General features: G+C 38.2%; 1 protein-coding gene and 1 long non-coding RNA gene across 3 annotated transcripts in view; one reads left to right on the top strand and one right to left on the bottom strand.

Moving 5' to 3' along the window:
* The window catches only part of SPON1 (spondin 1), a 353087-nt gene that overhangs the window by 230565 nt on the left and 98525 nt on the right, over positions 1–23997 (bottom strand). For both annotated transcript variants that reach the window (XM_049890475.1, XM_049890474.1), the window contains exon 3: positions 4730–4863. In XM_049890475.1, the coding sequence (XP_049746432.1) occupies positions 4730–4863 (134 nt within the window). The remainder of the gene's footprint in view (positions 1–4729; positions 4864–23997) is intronic.
* The window catches only part of LOC126079464 (uncharacterized), a 79852-nt gene that overhangs the window by 45250 nt on the left and 10605 nt on the right, over positions 1–23997 (top strand). The gene's annotated exons all lie outside the window — the stretch shown is intronic.

The following is a 23997-nucleotide window of genomic DNA, read 5'->3' as shown; positions in this document are numbered from 1 at the left end:
TCAAACACAAGGTACAAAATTTAATAGCTTTCCTAAACACCAGCAATCAATGATTATTAGGAAGTAGGCTGGGGAAAAAAATCCACTCAAAAGAGGAATAAAGCTATAAAAAAAAAAAAAAAAAAAAACAGAAAAAAAGTCTAACAAGAATGTGGAAATTAAATTTTAAAAAATTACCTAACTTTTCTGGAGGGCACAAAAGATCTGAATAAATGGAGGGATATACCATGCTCCTAACTAGGAAGATATGTTGTAGGGATACTAACTTTTCCCACATTAAAATATTAATTCAGTGTAACACCATTCAAAATCCCAGTATAAGTTTTTACCGAATACAACAAGCTTATTCTATGATTCATCTGGAATTGTGAATCTGTTTGAATGGCCACAAATATTTCAAACCACAAGATTAAAGAAGAATGACTTGCTATCAGGGACTGATTACTCAGTAGGAAGGTATGCAGGGGCTTACTTGCGTTTACTTACTAATCTGTAGTGAACAATTTCATGTTTTTCATGTGATGAAGATATTGAGAATTCCTTCACTTATTTATTTCATTCGTTTTTCCTTTTCTGTGAATGGCCTCTTCATATCCTTGTCCATTTTTCTAATAATGTGTCTTTTTAATATTGATTTGTAGCATTTCCTTATATAGTTCAGACAATACCACTGTTTTAAGTTTGAAATATTTTTCTCTGCTTCCTTTTAACTTTGTCTTTGGGTATCTAATCATCCAAAAAAGAGCCCTGGTGGCGCAGTGGTTAAGAATTCTGCTGCTAACAAAAAAGGCTAGCAGTTGAAATCCACCAGCCACTCCTTGGGAACCCTATGGGGCAGCTCTACTCTGTCCCATAGGGTCACTAGGAGTTGGAAGTGACTCAGCGGCAAAGGGTTTGGTCTTTGGTAATTGTCCAAAAAGGAGTCCTGGTGGAACAGTGGTTTAAGTGCTTGGCTATTAACCAAAAGGAAGGTGGTTTGGACCCACCAGCTGCTCTGTGGGAGAAAGATGTGGCAGTCTGCTTCCGTAAGGATTACAGCCTTGGAAAGGCTATGGGGCAGTTCTACTCTGTCCTATAGGATAGCTATGAGTAGAAGTCAACTTGATGGCAATGGGGTTGGTTTTTGGTTTGAATCAGAGAATTGAAAATTAACTTGTAATACCATTTTAAACTATAAGATTGGCAGAATTGTAAAGATTGGTAACATCAAGGGCTATTGAGTGAGTAAGGAAATAAGCTCTCTTCACAGTCAAAGGGGGTGTTTAAGTTGGCAACCTTTTTGGAGAAAAATCTGGCAGTGCCTATGAAAATTATAAATGTGCATCCCTTGTGATTCCATTTTTGGCATCTACCATGAACAAAAGCTTGCATATTTACTCAGAGAGGCAGGTACAAGGACGATCATTTTAGCATTATTTGTACTAGTAAAGAAACAGGAAACAATCGAAATGTCCATCAGCTGTGGGATAATTACAATGCATCCACATTATAGATTATATGCAACAGTTAAAAAAAAAAAATAACATAGCTATTGTCCTGAGATAATCTTTAAAACTTAAACCAAAAACATCCCCTTCTTAAAGCTGAACAACAGCTTAGTTTAACTAGTAAAAAAGATCTGCCTTGAGCATTATGCTCTTTTAAGAACTATCTATATGGGATCGAACTGACAATAGCAACTCAAAAGATTAGATAGGAACCTTAGGGGGTAGTGAGTTTATGTTAGTGAGATAGAAACAACTCAGAAAAGGAGGATGAGAATGGTTGCACAACTCAAAAAATGTAATTAATGTTATTAAATTTTACATGTAGAAACTGCTGAATTGGTGTATGTTTTGCTGTGTATATTCCAAACAACAGAATAAAATATTCAAAAAACTTAAAAAGAAAAAAATGACATATATCCATACATTAAAAAAAAAAAAAAAAATCGCTGTCGAGTTGATTCAGACTCATAGTGACCCTATAGGACAGAGTAGACCTGCCCCACAGGGTTTCCAAGGAGCTGCTGGTGGATCTGAACTGCCAGCCTTTACGTTAGCAATCACAACTCTTAACCACTGCTCCACCAGGGATTCATATTCACAAGTAAGTTATATACTGACCTGGAGCTACCTCTAAAACATCTTTTTAAGTGAAAACCTATTCAAGTTCGGGGCATTATATATACCATAATACCATTTGTGTAAATTTAAATGCCCATAAAAATGAAACTGTGTGCTTTCATATTTACTTACATGGATGTTAATGCATAGACAAAAGTCTAACTACACACCAAGTTGTTACCTGCTGGTAGGAGACTAAGATTTATTGACGGCAGTAAGGGGTGTCGGGGATTTTTTACTCTTTCTGTATTGTTTGAAATTTTACAGTGTGGAGGTATTCACGTCTTACCTATGAAATTTTATGTCTTTAATGAATAGTTGTAGCTTATATTTAACACCCTCAGAAAAAAATAAATAAAAGAAAGAACATGGGCTTTGGAGTTAAATGGATATGTGACTTCAAAAATGTGCCCAATTCCCTGGGGCCTGCCTACTCATCTGTAAAAATGGGGGTAGTTTGCTGTGAAGATTAAATTAGATAAAGCCTGTCAGATGCACAGCTGAGTTCCTGGCATATGGAAAGAATTGGCTGACCTTTTCTCTCTCCCCCATTTGACTTGTGAGAGCCTCCAGGGCCATGAACATAGTTCGCTTGCCTGTGTATCCTGGGTATCTGTGCAAATAGAAGCTCAGTTACATTTGTTGGAAGAATGAACGAGCGAACAAGCCACGTGTGTTAATTGTTAATGCATAAACATATGTTCACATATGTTCATTGTTAACGGGTAAACAAGAGAAGCCTTTCTGGCTTCCACTAGGAAAATCAAATACTTCTGGTTTGTGAGAACAATAAATCAAAGAAAACCAGGCATCTGGGCTGGGAGGATAAGGGTTTTTGGAGCAGGAATATCCATCACATAGATCTGGAGGTTTCCGACTATCTTCTTTAGCTCCCCAGGCTCTGTAGAGTGCCAAACCTACTAGCCGCTCCATGGGAGAAGGATGTGGAAGTTTGCTTCCAAAAAGATTACAGCCCTGGAAACCCTATGGGGCAGTTCTACTCTGTTCCACAGAGTTCCTATGAGTGGGAACAGACCCAATGACAATGGGTTTAACCCTTTTCCAACTTTCAACGCAGGACCAACCAGAGAAAGCCAAATATGCTCCCCAAGCCAATCAAATAAGACGCCTCACGACTAGTTCTCCCGCCTCCAGCTTCCCCATGCCAGCATCCTTCAATCAGAGCATACCTGAAGGCTTCTTTTTCTTTCTTTCTTTTTTTTTTTTTAACTATAGTAAAGCTCTCCCCCTGCCCTGCTTGCCTTGGAGTCTCTGTCAGAGGCAAGTGATCATGGCTGACTCCTTTGTTATATGCTGTTGTTAAGTGCTGTTGAGTGCCATCCAGGGACTCCTTGCATTACTCCATAAAAAAAAAAAAAACTCCATACAGGCCTTTAAATCTATTTAATATAGATATGAAGGTGTTTCCCGAACTGGCGAGTGTTAATGGATGTTTTGCAGTCAAATAAATTTGAAAAATGCTGGGTGAAACCAAGTTAAACAGATTTCTTCTTGGCAAGACTTCGTGCAAATAATAACGTTTTGTGAATCTGCAAGAGGGGGAAGCAGTATGCAGTAGTTTCCAAACATATTTGACCACAGACATTCTCTTCCTGCCCATCTATTTACATCTCCCAGAGCACCATTCTGTGGCACTCAATTTGGAGACACAGGTTTGAAGCAATGCTACCTTTGAGAGGAGAACTGTTATCCGGCTAACACCTCTTATGCTATTGTAACGCACCAGAAAGGAGAATTGGGAGGTCAAATAGGAAGTGGCACCAGAGGGCAATTTTGATACGGGAAAGAGGATAGGACCATAAAACGGGGTCCAGACCTAATAGGAAGTTAGTGTTGGGCTCAGGTCAGCCTAAGCACAGTTGAAGGACACTAGGTGTTGGGGGTTCTAAGAAAAGAAAAAGTATCCAATTCTAGGCAAAGGAAGTCAAAGATGATCCTCACCTGGTTCATAATTTTTTTTTAACCAGCCATAGTTATGGCCAACACAGCTCCTTGGCTAACGTTAGTACTGTCAGCCTCAGGAAGACAGACAGTGGCCAAGAAACGAGAGATTTCCCATTGATTCTTTATGTAGCTCTTCTGCAGGGATGCTTGTTATAGATTGAATTGTGTCCCCCAAAAATATATGTTGTAAATCCTAACCTCTGTACTACTAGACTAGGCACAGAAGAAAGCAAACAAGGGGAAGACTTATGCTATCTGAAGACTACGTAGGTAGACCAGAAACTGTAAGCCCAGAAACTCCAAGGATGGCTAGCTAGTGAAGCTGAGACAAGAATTCTCCCCCAGGGCCAAGAGAGAGAAAGCCTTTCCCTAAAGCCAGCGCCCTGAATTTGAACTTCTAGCCTCTTAAACTATGAGAAAATAAATTTCTGTTCTTTAAAACCACCCACTTGTACTATTTCTGTTACAGCAACACTAGCAAACTAAGACAATGGGCCACAGTCTCATTTTAGAGTTGGGGTAACTGAGGACCAGAGAGGGGACACGACTTGTCTGACACCCCAGTAAAGCCATTTTTCTTTCTGCAACTACGCCATGAAGTCTTTGATAAACTGCAGAGAAGGGAAAGGAAGTGTTACATAGATTTCATTTTTACTTACTTCAGAATCACACAGCCTGTTCCTGCTGGTGGCGCTATCCAAAACACCTGGATCCGAGTCCTCCTCCTGGGGGTGCTCTCAGTGACAGCAACAGGGCAGTTACTCATAAACTGTGTTTCTTCTTCGTCTATGATCTACGGGAAAACCAGTGGAAAATAAACACATTAAAATGCAATGTCACTTTGGGAGGGCTCCTAAATTTCTGAGTTGACACTTCCATCATTTTATTTTTAAACTCGTCATTTTGTCTTAGCAGCTCTATACCCACAGATACCAGAACGGTGCCTAGCAGAGAGTCACAGTCAATGCTTATTGATTGAATCAACATCCTGTGAGGACAAGGACTGGGCACATCCTCTCCTGTGCTCTTTGGGACCAGGGATCTTGTGTCAGCACTTTGAAGCAATGGCCACTAGGTGATGATCTCGCTTATTTCGCTAGAGAAAACTCTGTCTGCCTTCAGGAGAGGAGAGGAAGGAAAGGATGTGGGAGGTATAATTCAAAGTAAACACTCTTCATAGAGCTAGACTTTGTAATTTAGCTGGTTTTGTAACTTAAAATATTAAAAGAAAATATCCCTTTGGAGGAAATACACCGAAGTACGTCAAGTCTCCCAGCTTCATAGAACTTTTTAATTGTGCAGTCTACATGTCCTTAATTTGTACATTATATTTACTAAGGGATATTCTCCCAAGTTAACCATCCCAGTTTTCAAAGACATGGCAAAAAGATGGTAGCCGTTCCCATCCCCCGAGACTGTTCCAACTCTTCTCCTGCCTGCTTGCTTCTTGGTCTGCTGCCAATAGCTGTTTACCCTTCTAATAGAATCATAGTACATTAGATGTTGCAGTGTCTTTTGGGGGAAATCATCTAAATCCTATTGGCCTTAAGTACCAACACCAGTTGATTGGTAGTAGCCATGTTATGAATTAAGGAGCCGTGGTGGTGCAGTGGTTAAGTGCTACAGTTGCTAACCAAAAGGCTGGCAGCTTGAATCCACCAGGGATTCCTTGGAAACTCTATGGGGCAGTTCTACTCTGTCCTATAGGGTCACTGTGAGTCGGAGCCAACTCGACGGCAAGAGGTTTGGTTTTTCGGTTTGGTGGTGCATTTCGGCTGCTAACTGAGAGGTCAGCTGTTTGAACCCACCAGCTGCTCCGAGGGAGATAGATGTGGCAGGCCGCTTCCACAAAGATTACGGCCTTGGTCACCCTGTGGGGCAGTTCTACTCTGTCCTGTAGGGTCACTATGAATTGGAATCTACTTGATGGCAACAGGTTTGCTTTTTGAGTTTTTTATGTTATGAATTATGTTGACAAAATTAATAAAATCAGTTGCCGTTGAGTCAGCTCTGACTCACGGCGACCTCATCCGTGTCAGAGTAGAACCGTGCTCCACAGGATTTTCATGGGCCGATTTTTTGGAAGTGGATCTCCAGGCCTTGCTTCTGAGATACCTCTGCATTTACTCGAACTTCCAACAATTCAGTTAGCAGCCGAGTGCCTAACCATTTGCGCCACCCAGAGACGCCAATAAAATTAACAGATAACATCTATTTAGTGTTTAGTATGTGCTAGGCTGCACCCGGGTAGCGGTGCAAATAGTTTGCATTCAACTACTAACCTAAGAACTGGCAGTTCGACTCTACCCAGTGGCACTGCAGAAGAAAGGCCTGGCAACCTGTTTTCGTAAAGATTATAGCCAAGAAAACCCTATAGAGCACCATTCCACTCTGTAACACATGGTGTTACCATGAGTCAGGAACAGCTTAATGGCAGCAGGTTTTTTTTTTTTTTTTTTTTTAATGTGCTAGACACTGAGTTAGGTCCTTTATTTGAATTAGTCAATTCATTTTAAAATACAGTTATTATACACATACTGTAATTATTTTATGTGCTTAAATTCCTTTTCTTTTTTTAAGACAGCAGTTAAAAAGAATCAAGTCACTCAAACCCCTTAGTTTATTGTTTGTTTTCATCACTGGACAAAACAAAGACAATCTTCTATTTACATTTTGTTTACTTCTATATTCATCCTACTTCCATTTCCCTTCTCTATTTAGCACCCTTTCCTATGTATCTGGAAACTCTGGTGGCGTAGAGGTTAAGTGCTATGGCTGCTAACCAAAGGGTCGGCAGTTTGAATCCGCCAGGTGCTCCTTGGAAACGATATGGGGCAGTTCTACTCTGTCCGGTAGGGTTGCTATAAGTCTGAATCGACTTGACAGCACTGGGTTTGGTTTTTGTTTTCCTATGTATCTGGAGTCCCTCAGTGGCCCAAAAGGTTAAGCACTTGACTGCTGGCCAAAAGGTTGGCAGTTTGAACTCATCCAGAGGTACTTTGGAAGACAGGCCTGGTGATCTGCTTCCAAAAGGTTGAAACCCCTATGGAGCACAGTTCTACCCTGACACACATGGGGTCACCATGAGTTGAAATTGACTTGACGGCAACTAACAACAACAACAATGTGTGTATTTAATGTATGCCCTTATGTACACACACACGCACACACACACATAAATACCTACATATGTATATACATATCCAAACCCACTACCGTCAAGTCAATTCTGACTCATAGCGACCCTATAGGACAGAGTAGAACTGCCCCATAGAGTTTCCAAGGAGCACCTGGAGGATTCGGACTGCCGACTTTTGGTTAGCAAATACATACATATACATACACAATTTTCCTTGAAGTTGTATAGAATTTTTTGTATTTTAACGTGTCACATTATGTTTCTTTCACTCAACTTTATGCTTTTGAGATATGTCAGAGTTACTATATGTAAATGTAGTTCATGGCTTCTTATTGCTGCTTAGAATTCCATTGAATGTATAGATCACAGGTTACTTATCCATTCTCCCGGTGATGGGCAATTAGCTGACTTCCAGCCCTTTGCTTCCACAAATGTTGCTGCAATAAAGATCCTCATGTTTCTTTCTTGTAAAAAAAGTCATGTGAGAGTTTTTGGGTTGTTAGGTTGTGGGTACAAACATACTAATTTCACTAAGTACTTCCACAGAATGGCTATGCCTATTTTATTCTATCAGCGCTATACAAGTGTTTCCATTTCCCTACATCCTCACCAGTACTTATGATTACTAGACTTTCTAATTGTTTCCAAACTGATCATTATAAAGTAATAAAAGAAACTGCAGTATCTCTTCATAAATTTATCAGGTTTCCCCTTCTGTGAATTGCCTTTCAAAATGTTTGCCATTTTACCATTTGATTTTTTTTTTCCTGAATTGTAGGACTTTCTAGGTATGAATTTCACATTGTTTTACAAGTATCTTTTCCTTTCTGTTACCCACAGTTTATTCTTACATTCAGAATTCTTCATTTAACAGAAATAACCTTGATCTAGTCAAATTCATCAATTTCCTTCCTGTGGTTTGCACTTCTATGGTCTTCTCTAAACAGCTGAGATCACATTTATATTCTCCAATATATTCTTCTGTTAGTTTCATAGTTTGACCTTTCACATTAAGGTCTTCAGTTCATTTGAAGTTTATTCATTAATATGATGCAGTAAGGATTGATCTTCATTTTCTCCATATTGTTAGCTACTTTAAAAATATATTTTATTGTGGTTTGGGGGAAAATTTACATAGCAAATTAGGTTCTCATTTAACAATTTCTATACATATTATTCAGTGACGCTGGTTACACTTTTTACAACACATCAGCATTCTCATTGTTTCCATTGTGGTTGTTCTCTTTCCATTAATCTAGCTTCCTTGTCCCCCCTTACCTTCTCATCTTTGGTTTAGGGTAAATGTTGACCATTAGGTCTCATTAGATGATTGTTTAGAAGGGTGAAGTGCTCACCGGTGATATTTATTTTAAGAGCCACTTTGTCTTTTAGCTGATAGGTGACCTCCAGGAGTGGTTTCAGTTCCAGGTTTAAAGGGTATCCCAAGGCCACAGTCTCAGGAGTTCCTCTAGTCTCCACTGGTCCAATAAGTGTGGCCTTTTCAGGAACTTGAGTTTTGTTCTGCAGTGTTACTCTATCGGTTACCATCTATTGTGTCCCTGGCTGGAACTATCGGTAGTGGTAGCTGGGCACCATCTAGTGCTTCTGGTCTCAAAGCAGGTGAGGCCACGGTTTGTGTAGACTTTTAGTCCTGTAGACTAGTTTCTCTTTTGAGTCTTTGGTTTCCTTTTTTCTTTTTTGCTCCAGATGCATAGAGACGAACAGTTTTATCTTAGATGGTCTCTCGAAAGATTTTAAGACCCCAGCCAGATGCATTCACCAAACTAAGCTGTAGAACATATCTCTATGAGCTATGTTATACCAATTGACCAAGTTGCCCCCCAAGACTATGGTCCTAAGCCCTCAAACCCAGTAACCCAATCCCGTGAGGTATTTGGTTATATCTAGGAAGTATCCATTACCATGCCTCCTATGTGCTTTATTTTATATATGATTATATATGCAGCACACACAAACATGTATATACATTTGCCTACAGAAAAACCTGTACATGCACACCCATATATTCATATGTGCTTACCTATATATATAAGCATACACATTTACGTGTGTAACCACACACATATTTTTTGGTTATTATTACTATTGTTGCAAAAGTGTACATGTTGTGGCTTTTACCAAAATCATCCCTTATTCTTATGTACTTCTTAGTGTCATCTTTTACCTTGGTCAAGTTATGCTGACTTCATCCTTATTTGGTATTGTCTTAAAAAAAAAAAAAATTGTCTTACCCACCACTAAAACTAACAGTTGTCTACTATCGACAAAGTGATCTCCCCTCCCTCTCCCTCCCATCCCTGGTAAACACCGAAGAATGTTGTTTTCTATATGTATATTTATTCTTGTCTTCTTATAATAGTGAGATAATACAGCTTTTGTCCTTTTGTGATTGACTTATTTCACTCAGCATAACGTCCTCCAGCATATTTTGAGAACTTATCATTATTCTCTATGGCCGTATAGTATTCCATTGTGTGTATGTACCACAGTTTGTTTATCCATTCATCCGTTGCTAGGCAGTTAGGTTGTTTCCATCTTTTTGCTATTGTGAATAATGCTGCAATGCAATGAACATGTTGTTGTTAGGTGTTGTCAAGTTGGTTCTGACTCATAGAGACACTATGTACACCAGAATGAAACACTGCCCGGCCCTGCATCATCTTCACAATTGTTGCTATACTTGAGCCCGTCATTGTAGTCACTGTGTCAATCCATCTCATTGAGGGTCTACCTCTTTTTTGCTGACCCTCTACTTTACCAAGCTTGATGTCCGTCCCCAGGGACTGGTCCCTCCTGATAACTGTCCAAAATAAGTGAGATGAAGTTTTGCCAACCTCACTTCTAAGGAACATTCAGGTTGTACTTCTTCCAGGATAGATTTGTTTATACTTCTGGCAGCCTATGGTATATTTAATATTCTTCACCAACACAATGAACATAGGTGTACATATATCTGTTTGTGCCAGTAGATTTAGTTCTCTAGGGTATACACCTAGAAGTGGGATTGCTGAATTATAGGGTATGTCTATTTCTAGCTTTTGGAGGAAGCACCGTTTTCCACAGTTGTTGAATCAATTTACAGTCTCACCAGCAGTGGAGCAGGGTTCCAATCTCCCCGCAACCTAGCCAGCATGTGTTGTTTTCTGTTTTTTTTTTTTTTTGATCAGTACCATTTTTCAGGGGTGAGATGGTATCTCATTGTAGTTTTGACTTACATCTCTCTGTTGGTTAGTGATCACGAGCATCTTTTCACGTGTTTGTTGGCCACTTGAAGGTCCTCTTTGGTGAAGTGTTTGTTCATGTCCTTTGCCTGCTTTTTAATTGGGTTGTTTGTCTTTTTGTTGTTGAGTTTTTGAAGTTTTCTATATATTTTAGAGATTAGACCCTTATCAGATATATCATTCCCAAAGATTTTTTCCCAATCTGTAGGTTCTCTTTTTACTTGTTTGATAAAGTTTTTTGATGAGCATAAGTATCTAATTTTTAGGAGGCCTAGTTATCTAACTTGTCTTCTGTTACTCCTGCATTTATAGTTGTGTGGTAACCTATTTCTGAAAAAAATTAGATCCCACATTTTTGTCACTATATTATCTTCCAGAAACTTTATAGTTTGCTTTAACATTTAGGTCTTTGATCCATTTTGAGTTAGTTTTTGTGTATAGTGTGAGATATGGATTCTGTTTCATTTTTCAGCAAATAAATATCCAGTTTTGCCAGCATCATTTGTTAGACTGTTTCCCATTGAATGGACTTTGACTCCTTGTCGAAAATCAGCTGTCCATAAAAAAAAAAAAAAAGCTGTCCATAGGTAGATGGATTTATTTCTGAGTTCTCAATTCTATTCTATTGGTCTAGGTGTCTGTCATTGAACCAGTACCTGGCTGTTTTGATTACTATGGCTGTATAGTACTTTTTGAGATCAGGGAGTGTGAGATCTCCTACTTCTTCTTCTTCTTCAATATTGCTTTGGCTATTTGGGGTCTCTTTCCTTTCCATATAAAGTTGGTGATAGGTTTTTCCATTTTGGTAAACAATGCTGTTGGAATTTTGATTGGGATTATATCTATACATCACTTTGGGTGGTATTGACATTTTCACAACATTAAGTCTTCCAATCCCTGAGTATGGAATATTTTTCCATTATGAAGGTCACTTTTAGTTTCTGGCAGTAGTGTGTTATTGTTTTCGTTGTATAAGTCTTTTACATCCCTCGTTAGGTTCACTTCTAGGTATTTTATCCTTTTGGAGGCTAGTGTAAATGGTTTTGTTTTCTTAATTTCCTTTTTGGAGTTCTCCTTGTTAGTGTAAAGGAACCCAACTGATTTTTGAGTGTTGATCTTGTACTCTGCCACTTTGATGAATCCTTCTATTAGATATAACAGTTTTCTTGTGGAATTTTTGGGATTTTCTATGTAAAGAATCATGCAAATAGAGATAGTTTTACTTTTTCCTTTCCAATTTGAATACACTTCATTTCCCTTTCTTGTCTTACTGCTCTGGCTAGGACTTCCAGTATAACATTGAATAAAGGTGGTGATAGTGGGCATCCTTGTCACATACCCGTTCTCAATGGTAAGGCTCTCAGTCTTTTTCCATTGAGAATAATGTTGGCTGTTGGTTTTGCATATATGCCCTTAATTACGTTGAGGAATTTCCCTTCTATTACTATTTTGCTGAGGGTTTTTATCAGGAATGGGTGTTGGATTCTATCAAATGTCTTTTCTGCATCCATTGAGATGATCACATGATTCTTTTCCTTAGTTTTATTTATGCGGTGAATTTCATTCATTGATTTTCTAATGTTGAACTATCCTTGTATTCCTGTATGAATCTCACTTGATCACAACGTACAATTTTTTTTTTTGATATGCGGTTGAATTTTTTTTTTTTTTTAATTTTTATTAAGCTTCAAGTGAACATTTACCATTCCAATCAGTCTGTCACATGTAGGTTTACATACATCTTACTCCCTTCTCCCACTTGCTCTCCCCCTATTGAGTCAGCCCTTACAGTCTCTCGTTTCGTGCCAATTTTACCATCTTCCCTCTCTCTCTATCTTCCCATCCCCCCTCCAGTCAAGAGTTGCCAACACACTCTCCAGTGTCCACCTGATTTAATTAGCTCACTCTTCATCAGTATCTCTCTCCCCCCCACTGACCAGTCCTTTTCATGCCTGATGATTTGTCTTCGGGGATGGTTCCTGTCCTGTGCCATCAGAAGTTCTGGGGAGCATTGTCTCTGGGATTCCTCTAGTCGCAATCATACCATTAGGTGTGGTCTTTTAATGAGAATTTGGGGTCTGTATCCCATTGGTCTCCTGCTCCCTCAGGAGTTGTCTGTTGTGTTCCCTGACAGGGCAGACATCGATTGTGGCCGGGCACCAACTAGTTCTTCTGGTCTCAGGATAATGTAGGTCTCTGGTTCAAGTGGCCCTTTCTGTCTCTTGAGTTCTTAGTTGTCGTGTGACCTTGGTGTTCTTCCTTTGCCTTTGCTCCCGGTGGGTTGAGACCAATTAATGTATTTTAGTTGGCTGCTTGTTGACATTTAGGACCCCAGGTGCCACAATTCAAAGTGGGATGCAGAATGTTTTCATAATAGAATTGTTTTGCCCATTGACTTAGAAGTCCCCTCAAACCAAGTTCCCCAGACCCCAGCCCCTGCTTCGCTAACCTTTGAAGCTTTCATTTTATCTCGGAAACCTCTTTACTTTTAATCCAGTCCAATTAGGCTGACCTTCCTTGTTTTGAGTGTTGTCTTTCCTTTCACCCAAAGCAGTTCCCATCTACAGAATGATCAATAAAAAGCCCTCTCCCTCCCTCCCTCCCTCCCTCCCCCCTTTGTAACCAAAAAGTATGTGTTCTTTTCCATTTTTTCTATTTCTCAAGATCTTATAATAGTGGTCTTATACAATATTTGTCCTTTTGCAACTGACTCATTTCGCTCAGCATAATGCCTTCCAGATTCCTCCATGTTATGAAATGTTTCAGAGATTCGTCACTGTTCTTTATCGATGCGTAGTATTCCATTGTGTGAATATACCACAATTTATTTACCCATTCATCCGTTGATGGACATCTTGGTTGCTTCCAGCTTTTTGCTATTGTAAACAGAGCTGCAATAAACATGGGTGTGCATATATCTGTTTGTGTGAAGGGTCTTGTATCTTTAGGGTATATTCCGAGGAGTGGGATTTCTGGGTTGTATGGTAGTTCTATTTCTAACTGTTTAAGATAACGCCAGATGGATTTCCAAAGTGGTTGTACCATTTTACAATCCCACCAGCAGTGTATGAGAGTTCCAGTCTCTCCGCAGCCTCTCCAACATTTATTATTTTGTGTTTTTTGAATTAATGCCAGTCTAGTTGGTGTCAGATGGAATCTCATCGTCGTTTTAATTTGCATTTCTCTAATGGCTAATGATCAAGAGCATTTTCTCATGTATCTGTTGGCTGCCTGAATATCTTCCTTAGTGAAATGTGTGTGAATATCCTTTGCCCACTTCTTGATTGGGTTGTTTGTCTTTTTGTGGTTGAGTTTTGACAGAATCATATAGATTTTAGAGATCAGGCACTGGTCGGAGATGTCATAGCTGAAAATTCTTTCCCAGTCTGTAGGTGGTCTTTTTACTCTTTTGGTGAAGTCTTTAGATGAGCATAGGTGTTTGATTTTTAGGAGCTCCCAGTTATCTGGTTTCTCTTCATCATTTTTGGTAATGTTTTGTATTCTGTTTATGCCCTGTATTAGGGCTCCTAGGGTAGATCCTATTTTTTCTTCCATGATTTTTATCGTTTTAGTCTTTATGTTTAGGTCTTTGATCCACTTGGAGTTAGTTTTTGTGCATGGTGTGAGGTATGGGTCCTGTTTCATTCTTTTGCAAATGGATATCCAGGTATGCCAGCACCATTTGTTAAAAAGACTATTATTTCCCCAATTGACTGACACTGGTCCTTTGTCAAATATCAGCTGCTCATAAATGGATGGATTTATATCTGGATTCTCAATTCTGTTCCATTGGTCTATGTGCCTGTTGTTGCACCAGTACCAGGCTGTTTTGACTACTGTAGCTATATAATAGGTTCTGAAATCAGGTAGGGTGAGGCCTCCCACTTTCTTCTTCTTTTTCAGTAATGTTTTGCTTATCCGGGGGTTCTTTCCTTTCCATATGAAATTAGTGATTTGTTTCTCTAGTCCCTTAAAGTATGACATTGGTATTTGGATTGGAAGTGCGTTGTATGTATAGATGGCTTTTGGTAGAATAGACATTTTTACTATGTTAAGTCTTCCTATCCATGAGCAGGGTATGTTTTTCCATTTAAGTGTGTCCTTTTGAATTTCTTGTAGCAGAGTTTTATAGTTTTCTTTGTATAGGTCTTTTACATCCTTGGTAAGATTTATTCCTAAGTATTTTATCTTCTTGGGGGCTACTGTGAATGGTATTGATTTGGTTATTTCCTCTTCGGTGTTCTTTTTGTTGATGAAGAGGAATCCAAGTGATTTTTGTATGTTTATTTTATATCCTGAGACTCTTCCAAACTCTTCTATTAGTTTCAGTAGTTTTCTGGAGGATTTCTTAGGGTTTTCCATGTATACGATCATGTCATCTGCAAATAGTGATAGCTTTACTTTCTCCTTACCAATCTGGATACCCTTTATTTCTTTGTCTAGCCTAATTGCCCTGGCTAGGACTTCAAGTACGATGTTGAATAAGAGCGGTGATAAAGGGCATCCTTGTCTGGTTCCCGTTCTCAAGGGAAATGCTTTCAGGTTCTCTCCATTTAGAGTGATATTGGCCGTTGGCTTTGCATATATGCCCTTTATTATGTTGAGGAATTTTCCTTCAATTCCTATTTTGGTTAGAGTTTTTATCATAAATGGGTGTTGAACTTTGTCAAATGCCTTTTCTGCATCTATTGATAAGATCATGTGGTTTTTATCTTTTGTTTTATTTATGTGATGGATTACATTAATGGTTTTTCTGATATTAAACCAGCCTTGCATACCTGGTATAAATCCCACTTGATCAGGGTGAATTATTTTTTTGATGTGTTGTTGGATTCTATTGGCTAGAATTTTGTTAAGGATTTTTGCATCTATGTTCATGAGGGATATAGGTCTAAAATTTTCTTTTTTTGTAATGTCTTTACCTGGTTTTGGTATCAGGGAGATGGTAGCTTCATAGAATGAGTTGGGTAGTATTCCGTCTTTTTCTATACTTTGAAATACCTTCAATAGTAATGGTGTTAAGTCTTCTGTGAAGGTTTGGTAGAACTCTGCAGTGAAGCCATCTGGGCCAGGACTTTTTTTTGTTGGGAGTTTTTTGATTACCGTTTCAATCTCTTTTTTTGTTATGGGTCTATTTAGTTGTTCTACTTCTGAATGTGTTAGTTTAGGTAAGTAGTATTGTTCCAAGAATTTATCCATTTCTTCTAGGTTTTCAAATTTGTTAGAGTACAATTTTATGTAGTAATCTGATATGATTCTTTTGATATCATTTGGTTCTGTTGTGATGTGGTCCTTCTCGTTTCTTATTCGGGTTATTAGTTTCCTTTCCTGTTTTTCTTTAGTCAGTCTAGCCAATGGTTTATCAATTTTGTTAATTTTTTCAAAGAACCAGCTTTTGGCTTTGTTAATTCTTTCAATTGTTTTTCTGTTCTCTAATTCATTTAGTTCAGCTCTAATTTTTATTATTTGTTTTCTTCGGGTGCCTGATGGATTCTTTTGTTGCTCACTTTCTATTTGTTCAAGTTGTAGGGACAGTTCTCTGATTTTGGCTCTTTCTTCTTTTTGTATGTGTGCACTTATCGATATAAATTGGCCTCTGGGCACTGCTTTTGCTGTGTCCCAGAGGTTTTGATAGGAAGTATTTTCATTCTCGTTGCTTTCTATGAATTTCCTTATTCCCTCCTTGATGTCTTCTATAACCCAGTCTTTTTTCAGGAGGGTATTGTTCATTTTCCAAGTATTTGATTTCTTTTCCCTCGTTTTTCTGTTATTGATTTCTAGCTTCATTGCCTTGTGGTCTGAGAAGATGCTTTGTAATATTTCGATGTTTTGGATTCTGGAAAGATTTGTTTTATGCCCTAATATGTGGTCTATTCTAGAGAATGTTCCATGTGCGCTAGAAAAAAAAGTATATTTTGCAGCAGTTGGGTGTAGAGTTCTGTATAAGTCTATGAGGTCAAGTTGGTTGATTGTTGTAAGTAGGTCTTCCATGTCTCTATTGAGCTTCTTACTGGATGTCCTGTCCTTCTCCGAAAGTGGTGTGTTGAAGTCTCCTACTATATATGTGGAGGTGTCTATCTCACTTTTCAATTCTGTTAAAATTTGATTTATGTATCTTGCAGCCCTGTCATTAGGTGCGTAAATATTTAATATGGTTATGTCTTCCTGATCAATTGTCCCTTTTATCTTTATATAGTGTCCTTCTTTATCCTTTGTGGCGGATTTAAGTCTAAAGTCTATTTTGTCAGAAATTAATATTGCTACTCCTCTTCTTTTTTGCTTATTGTTTGCTTGATATATTTTTTTCCATCCTTTGAGTTTTAGTTTGTTTGTGTCTCTAAGTCTAAGGTGTGTCTCTTGTAGGCAGCATATAGATGGATCGTGTTTTTTTATCCAGTCCGTGACTCTCTGTCTCTTTATTGGTGCATTTAGTCCATTTACATTCAGCATAATTATAGATAAGTAAGTTTTTAGTGCTGTCATTTTGATGCCTTTTCATGTGTGTTGTTGGCCATTTCATTTTTCCACATGCTTTTTTGTGCTGAGACGTTTTTCTTAGTAGCTTGTGAGATCCTCATTTTCATAATGTTTAACTTTGTGTTTATTGAGTCGTTACGTTTTTCTTGGCTTTTTTCTTGAGTTATGGAATTGATATTCCTTTTTGTGGTTACTTTTTTATTTACCCCTATTTTTCTAAGTAAAAACCTAACTTGTATCCTTCTATTTCGCCCTGTATCACTCTCCATCTGGCAGTTCAATGCCTTCTATATTTAGTCCCTCTTTTTGATTATTTTGACCGTTTATCTATTGATTTCCATGATTTCCTGTTGTGTGTATTATTTTGTTTATTTATTTATTTTTTAGAATTAGTCTTAATTTGTTTGTTTTTGTGCTTTCCCTGTTTGAGTTGCGTTGATATCAGGACGTTCTGTTCTGTAACCTTGTATTGTGCTGGTACCTGATATTATTGGTCATCCGGCCAAACAATCTCCTTTAGCATTTCTTGCAGTCTTGGTTTAGTTTTTGCAAATTCTCTAAACTTGTGTTTATCTGTAAATATCTTAATTTCTCCTTCATATTTCAGAGAGAGTTTTGCTGGCTATATGATCCTTGGTTGGCAGTTTTTCTCGTTCAGTGCTCTGTATATGTCGTCCCATTCCCTTCTTGCCTGCATGGTTTCTGCTGAGTAGTCTGAACTTATTCTTATTGATTCTCCCTTGAAGGAAAACTTTCTTTTCTCCCTGGCTGCTTTTAAAATTTTCTGTTTGTCTTTGGTTTTGGCAAGTTTGATGATGATATGTCTTGGTGTTTTTCTTTTTGGATCAATCTTAAATGGGGTTCGATGAGCATCTTGGATAGATATCCTTTCGTCTTTCATGATGTCAGGGAAGTTTTGTGTCAGGAGTTCTTCAACTATTTTCTCTGTGTTTTCTGTCCCCCCTCCCTGTTCTGGGACTCCAATCACTCGCAAGTTATCCTTCTTGATAGAGTCCCACATGATTCTTAGGGTTTCTTCATTTTTTTAAATTCTTTTATCTGATTTTTTTTCAGCTATGTTGGTGTTGTTTCCCTGGTCCTCCAGAAGTCCCAGTCTACATTCTAATTGCTCGAGTCTGCTCCTCTGACTTTCTATTGCGTTGTCAAATTCTGTAATTTTATTGTTAATCTTTTGGATTTCTACATGCTGTCTCTCTATGGATTCTTGCAACTTGTTAATTTTTCCACTATGTTCTTGAATAATCTTTTTGAGTTCTTCAACAGTTTTATCAGTGTGTTCCTTGGCTTTTTCTGCATTTATCCTAATTTCATTTGTGATATCTTTAAGCATTCTGTAAATTAGTTTTTTATATTCTGTATCTGATAATTGCAGGATTGTGTCTTCATTTGGGAAAGATTTTGATTCTTTTGTTTGGGGGGTTGGAGAAGCTGTCATGGTCTGTTTCTTTATGTGGTGTGATATGGACTGCTGTCTCCGAGCCATCACTGGGAAACTAGATTTTCCAAGTAGTCAGCTGGTGCGCTGGCTCCTAGTTCTGAAAACAGTCGCTGTCTGCCCGTATTTGTTCGTTTTCCGTCTCTAAGTCTGTGCTTGTTGTTCAGAGTTCGTAGATTGTTATGTATGTGATCGATTCCCTTGTTTTTCCGAGTCTTTGTTGCAAGAGGGATCCGCGGTAGCGTCCACCTAGTCCGCCATCTTGGCCCCGGATCTCATGCGGTTGAATTTTGTTGGTTAGAATTTTGTTAAGAATTTTTGTGTCTATATTCATGAGGGTTATTGGTCTGTAATTTTCTTTTTTTGTAGTGTCTTTACCCAGTTTTGGTACTAGGGTGATGCTGGCTTCACAGAATAAGTTGAGGAGTATTCCTTCCTTTTTTATGTTTTGGAAGAGTATGAGAGAATTGGTGTTAGTTCTCTGAATGTTTGGTAAAATTCCCCAGTGAAGCCATCTGGGCTGAGATTTTTTGTTGTTGTTGGGAGTTTTTTGATGACATCTTCAATCTCTTCTTTTGTTATGGATCTGCTTAGATTTTCTATCTCTATTTGTGTTAGTTTAGTAGGTAGTATGTTTCTAGAAATTTGTCCATTTCTTTTGGTTTTCAAATTTGTTGGAATACAGTTTTTCTTAGTATTCTGTTATGATGCCCTTTATCTCAGTTGAATCTGTTGTAATGTTGTCAACTTCCTTTCTTATTTGGTTATTTGCATCCTCTTGTTTTTTTTCCTTTGTCAGTTTGGTCAGTGGTTTGTCTATTTTATTGATCCTTTAAAAGAACAAACTTCCAGTCTTGTTGATTCCATTGTTTTTCTGTTCTCTATTTCATTTATTTCTCCTCTGATCTTTATTATTTCCTCTCTTCTCAAAGCTTTGTTTTTTTTTTTCTCTTCCTTTTCTATTTGTTCAAATTATCAGGTTAAGTTATTTATTTTGGACCTTTCTGCTTTCTGAAAGTGTATGCATTTATTGCTGTACATTTCCCTCTGAGTACTCCTTTTGCTATGTCCCAACGATTCTGGTATGTTGTGTTTTCATTCTCATTTAATCCTAAATATTTTTTTTTTATTTCACTTTTGATTTCTTCTCTTATCTAATAGGTTTTTTTAGTAATGCGTTATTTAGTTTCCATGTATTTATTTCCCTTGTTCTTGTTATCAATTTGTAGTGTCATATTATTATGGTCAGAGAAGATGCTTTGTACAATTTCAGTCTTTTTAAATTTATAGAGCCTTGCTTTATGGGCTAAATATGATCTATCCTGGAGAATGTTCCATGTGCATTAGAGAAGAATGTGTATTCTTCTGCTGTCACGTGGTGTGTTTATACATTTCTGTGAGGCCCATTTCCTTGATAGTGATGAGCTTTTTTAAACGTCATTTAACGTCCTTTCTCCACTTTTTTATGAGCCTACCTTTCTCATAAAAGGGTAACCATGTAATTCATTATCAAAACAAGAATGAAAAGGAGTGTTATTAACAATTGTTCTGGACAACAGGCAAAATTGAGACTGTCCCGTGCAAATGGGGCATGTGTTCAATCTAATCATATACCAGGTTCCCAAACGCATGTTGTTTCTATTCTGTTTTATTTTTCCCCAACTCCCACCCCATAACGTTGTGTATATACCCAGATATAATTTATTATCTTGGACAAGTACCCCTTCCTTGTTCTTCTTTATCAACATTGTCTTAGCTATTTGTGTACCTTCATTTTTCATATAGGACATAAACCACCCTAAAAACTCCCTTACCTCTCAATCCACCTAGATGAACAGAACTATTTACAACCTCCCTGCTCACACCTGAGCTGCTCAGTGCTACTAGACAAAACCTGCGATCTGGTCAATTAACTCCTATATTAACTGACTCCTAGTCTCAATTCTGCCCTCCAACACAGCTCTATATATCTAGTAAACTCTGTTACTTTCCCACTCTTGGCAAGGATGATTTCCAATCTTATCCATTCTCCTCCAACCTCCAACCTTCATCTTTCCTCTTTCACTCTTACTATATATTATCTTGCCTTCTACCTTACAGAAAAAACCAGAAGTCATCAAATGTAAAGTCCCTCATTTTCTCATCTGCATCCACCCTGTTCTCCTTTATTCCTGTTATAACAGAGGAGCTTTACTTCTCTTTCGCCTCTGCATTGGTCCCATCCCCTCTTGCCTAACTCTAACATTTATCTCTCTTCTATATTCAACTTCTCTTTCCAATGGAATCATTCCCTCTGATCTTCCAAACCCACTCAATTCTTTCCCATTTAAAAACTAAGAGCCCCTCACTTAACCCCTCACCTGCCTCCAGTTATGGTCCTATATCTCTTCTCTCCATCACAGTCATATTACTTGAATCAATTGGCTATACTTTCTTCATTTTACCTCCCACCTATTCCTCAACTCAATCACTTGTGGTTTTGGGCCTCATCACTCTACCAAAATAACTCTAACTAAGGTCATCAATGGCTTCTGTAATGCTGAATCCAATAGCTATATACGTAGTCCTTCTTCTTGAAACACTCTCTTCCCTTGGCGTCTGTGCTATATCTCCTTCCTGAACTCTCCCCCATGGTCCTGTCCACTATTTCTCTACTTTCTTTGATGCTTGGTCCTCCTCTACTGACCTTTAAATTTGAAATTCCTCAAGACTCAGCCCAAAGCTCCCTTCTGTTCTAACTTTATAATTTCTCTGTAGATGATCTCATTCAGTTCATGGCTTTAATTACGACTTCTGTGCTGATGATTCACAAAATTATATTTCCAGCCTTGGCCACTTCTCTGAATTCTAGAAATGTATCTCTAATCTGCTAACTTTGACTTGAATTTTCTCTTGTATACATCAAAAACACCTAAAATCTACCTTGTCAACAACTAACTTTACCATCTTCCCTCAACCTGGTCCTACTCCATTTGTGCAAATCAGAAATGTGGGCATCATCCTTGGCTGTTCTCTCTCCCCCATCCTCCATATCCAATTGCTGTCCATCTTACCTTCCTAATATCTCTTCAATCCATCCCACATCTTTCCATGTCCGCTACCACCACCCTAAACTAAATTTCATTATCTCTTCTCTGAACTAATAGATAATCATTCTAAGTAGTCTTTTTACATCCTCTCTTGCCTTTCTCGAATTTGTTCTCTATACTACAATCCAAAATGATCTTTTAAAAACACAAATATAATTGTAATATCTCCCTGCATAGAACAACTCAATGGCTTTTCATGCTTCCAGAATCAAGAGTGAATTCCTTAACAGAGCCTAGTTCCTGCCTACCTAACCCATTGTACCATCTCCCTCCTTGCTTTCTGCACTCAGCTAGCTAGCATGTGCTTTCTATGCCAAAGCCTGGTCAATTTCTATTTCCTTCCTCCTATACTTTCTCATACTCTTCCTTCCTTCCTTCTTTTAACTCATCTCACTCATTCATTCTTTTCATAGAAAAGTCTTCTACGACTTTCTTGTTTTTAAAAATTTATATAATATATATGTATGTGTACATATATGTTGTTATTGTTGCAGAGATGAATGAATGTGTGATTAATACAATTTACAAACATAAAGGAGGTGACACTGTATCTTTTTAAAAGGATGATGATAGATATTAATTTGCTATGGTTATAAGTATCATTGTATACATTTAAAAAGAATAATTTGACCTCATTATTTTAAAATACCAGTATTTATGATTATACCAAAAGTTACACCCTTTTCAACTGTTTAAACTTATAATGAAACATGGTACACATCAATCTAAAAATTATATGTTCTCATCCCTGTTTCTCTCCTTCCAGACACCTTACATATCTTTTAATTTTACATGCACTAGTGTGATTCTTTGATTAGTGTCTACTTCCCTAAGAATCTGTAAGCTACATGAGGGCAAGCACTATGTCTTTTGTTTTCTTTTTATCATTGTTTCCTCAGCTCTTAGCACAGTGCTGGGTGCATAACAGGTGTGCACTGAAGAACTAGGGATACTTATCTCCTGCCCTAGGTTACTAGATTCCTAGCTCTCTACCTGGGCTGCAATATCGCTTTGTTGTTGTTGTTAGGTGCTGTCGAGTTGGTTCCGACTCATAGTGACCCCATGTACAACAGAACGAAACACTGCCCAGTCCTGAGCCATCCTTACAATGGTTGTAATGCTTGAGATCATTGTTGTAACCATTGTGTCAATCCACCTCATTGAGGGTCTTCCTCTTTTCCACTGAGCCTGTACTCTGCCAAGCATGATGTCCTTCTCCAGAGACTGATCCCTCCTGACAACATGTCCAAAGTATGTAAGATGCAGTCTCGTCATCCTTGCTTCCAACGAGCATTCTGGTTGTACTTCTTCCAAGACAGATTTGTTCCTTCTTTTGGTAGTCTGTGGTATAGTCAATATTCTTCACCAACACCACAGTTCAAAGGCATCAATTCTTCTTCGGTCTCCTTATTCATTGTCCAGCTTTCACATGCATTTGTTTTCTTTATGTTGAGGTGCAATCCATACTGAAAGCTGTGGTCTTTGATCTTCATTAGTAAGTGCTTCAAGTCCTCTTCACTTTCAGCAAGCAAGGTTGTGTCATCTGCATAACGCAGGTTGTTAATGAGCTTTCCTCCAATCCTCATGCTCTGTTCTTCTTCATGTAGTCCAGCCTCTCAGATTATTTGCTCAGCATACAGATTGAACAGGTATGGTGAAAAAATACAACCCTGATGCACACCTTTCCTGACTTTAAACCAATCAGTATCCCCTTGTTCTGTCCGAACAACTGCCTCTTGATCTATGTAAAGGTTCCTCATGAGCAAAATTAAGTGTTCTGGAATTCCCATTCTTCGCAATGTTACCATAATTTGTCATGATCCACATAGTCGAATGCCTTTGCGTGGTCAATAAAACACAGGTAAACATCCTTCTGGTATTCTCTGCTTTCAGCCAGGATCCATCTGACATCAGCAATGATATCCCTGGTTCCATGTCTTCTTCTGAAACCAGCCTGAATTTCTGGCAGTTCCCTGTCAATATACTGCTGCAGCCATTTTTGAATGATCTTCAGCAAAATTTTGCTTCCGTGTGATATTAATGATATTGTTCTATAATTTCCATATTCGGTTGGATCACCTTTCTTGGGAATAAGCATAAATATGGATCTCTTCCAGTCAGTTGTCCAGGAAGCTGTTTTCCATATTTCTTGGCATAGACGTGTGAGTATCTCCAGCACTGCATCTATTTGTTGAAACATCTCAATTGATATTCCATCAATTCCTGGAGCCTTGTTTTTCATCAATGCCTTCAGAGCAGCTTGGACTTCTTCCTTCAGTACCATCGGTTCCTGATCATATGCCACCTCTTGAAAAGGTTGAACATCGACTAATTCTTTTTGGTATAATGACTCTGTGTATTCCTTCCATCTTCTTTTGATGCTTCCTGCATAATTTAATATTTTCCCCATAGAGTCCTTCACTATTGCAACTCGAGGCTTGAATTTTTTCTTCAGTTCCTTCAGCTTGAGAAACACTGAGCGTGTTCTTCACTTTTGGTTTTCTATCTCCAGCTCTTTGCACAT

Source organism: Elephas maximus, chromosome 7 (genome assembly GCF_024166365.1).
Source record: "Elephas maximus indicus isolate mEleMax1 chromosome 7, mEleMax1 primary haplotype, whole genome shotgun sequence".
Lineage (NCBI taxonomy): Eukaryota > Metazoa > Chordata > Mammalia > Proboscidea > Elephantidae > Elephas > Elephas maximus.
The sequence above is the reverse complement of the archived record's forward strand: the minus strand, read 5'-3'. Positions and strand labels throughout refer to the sequence as shown.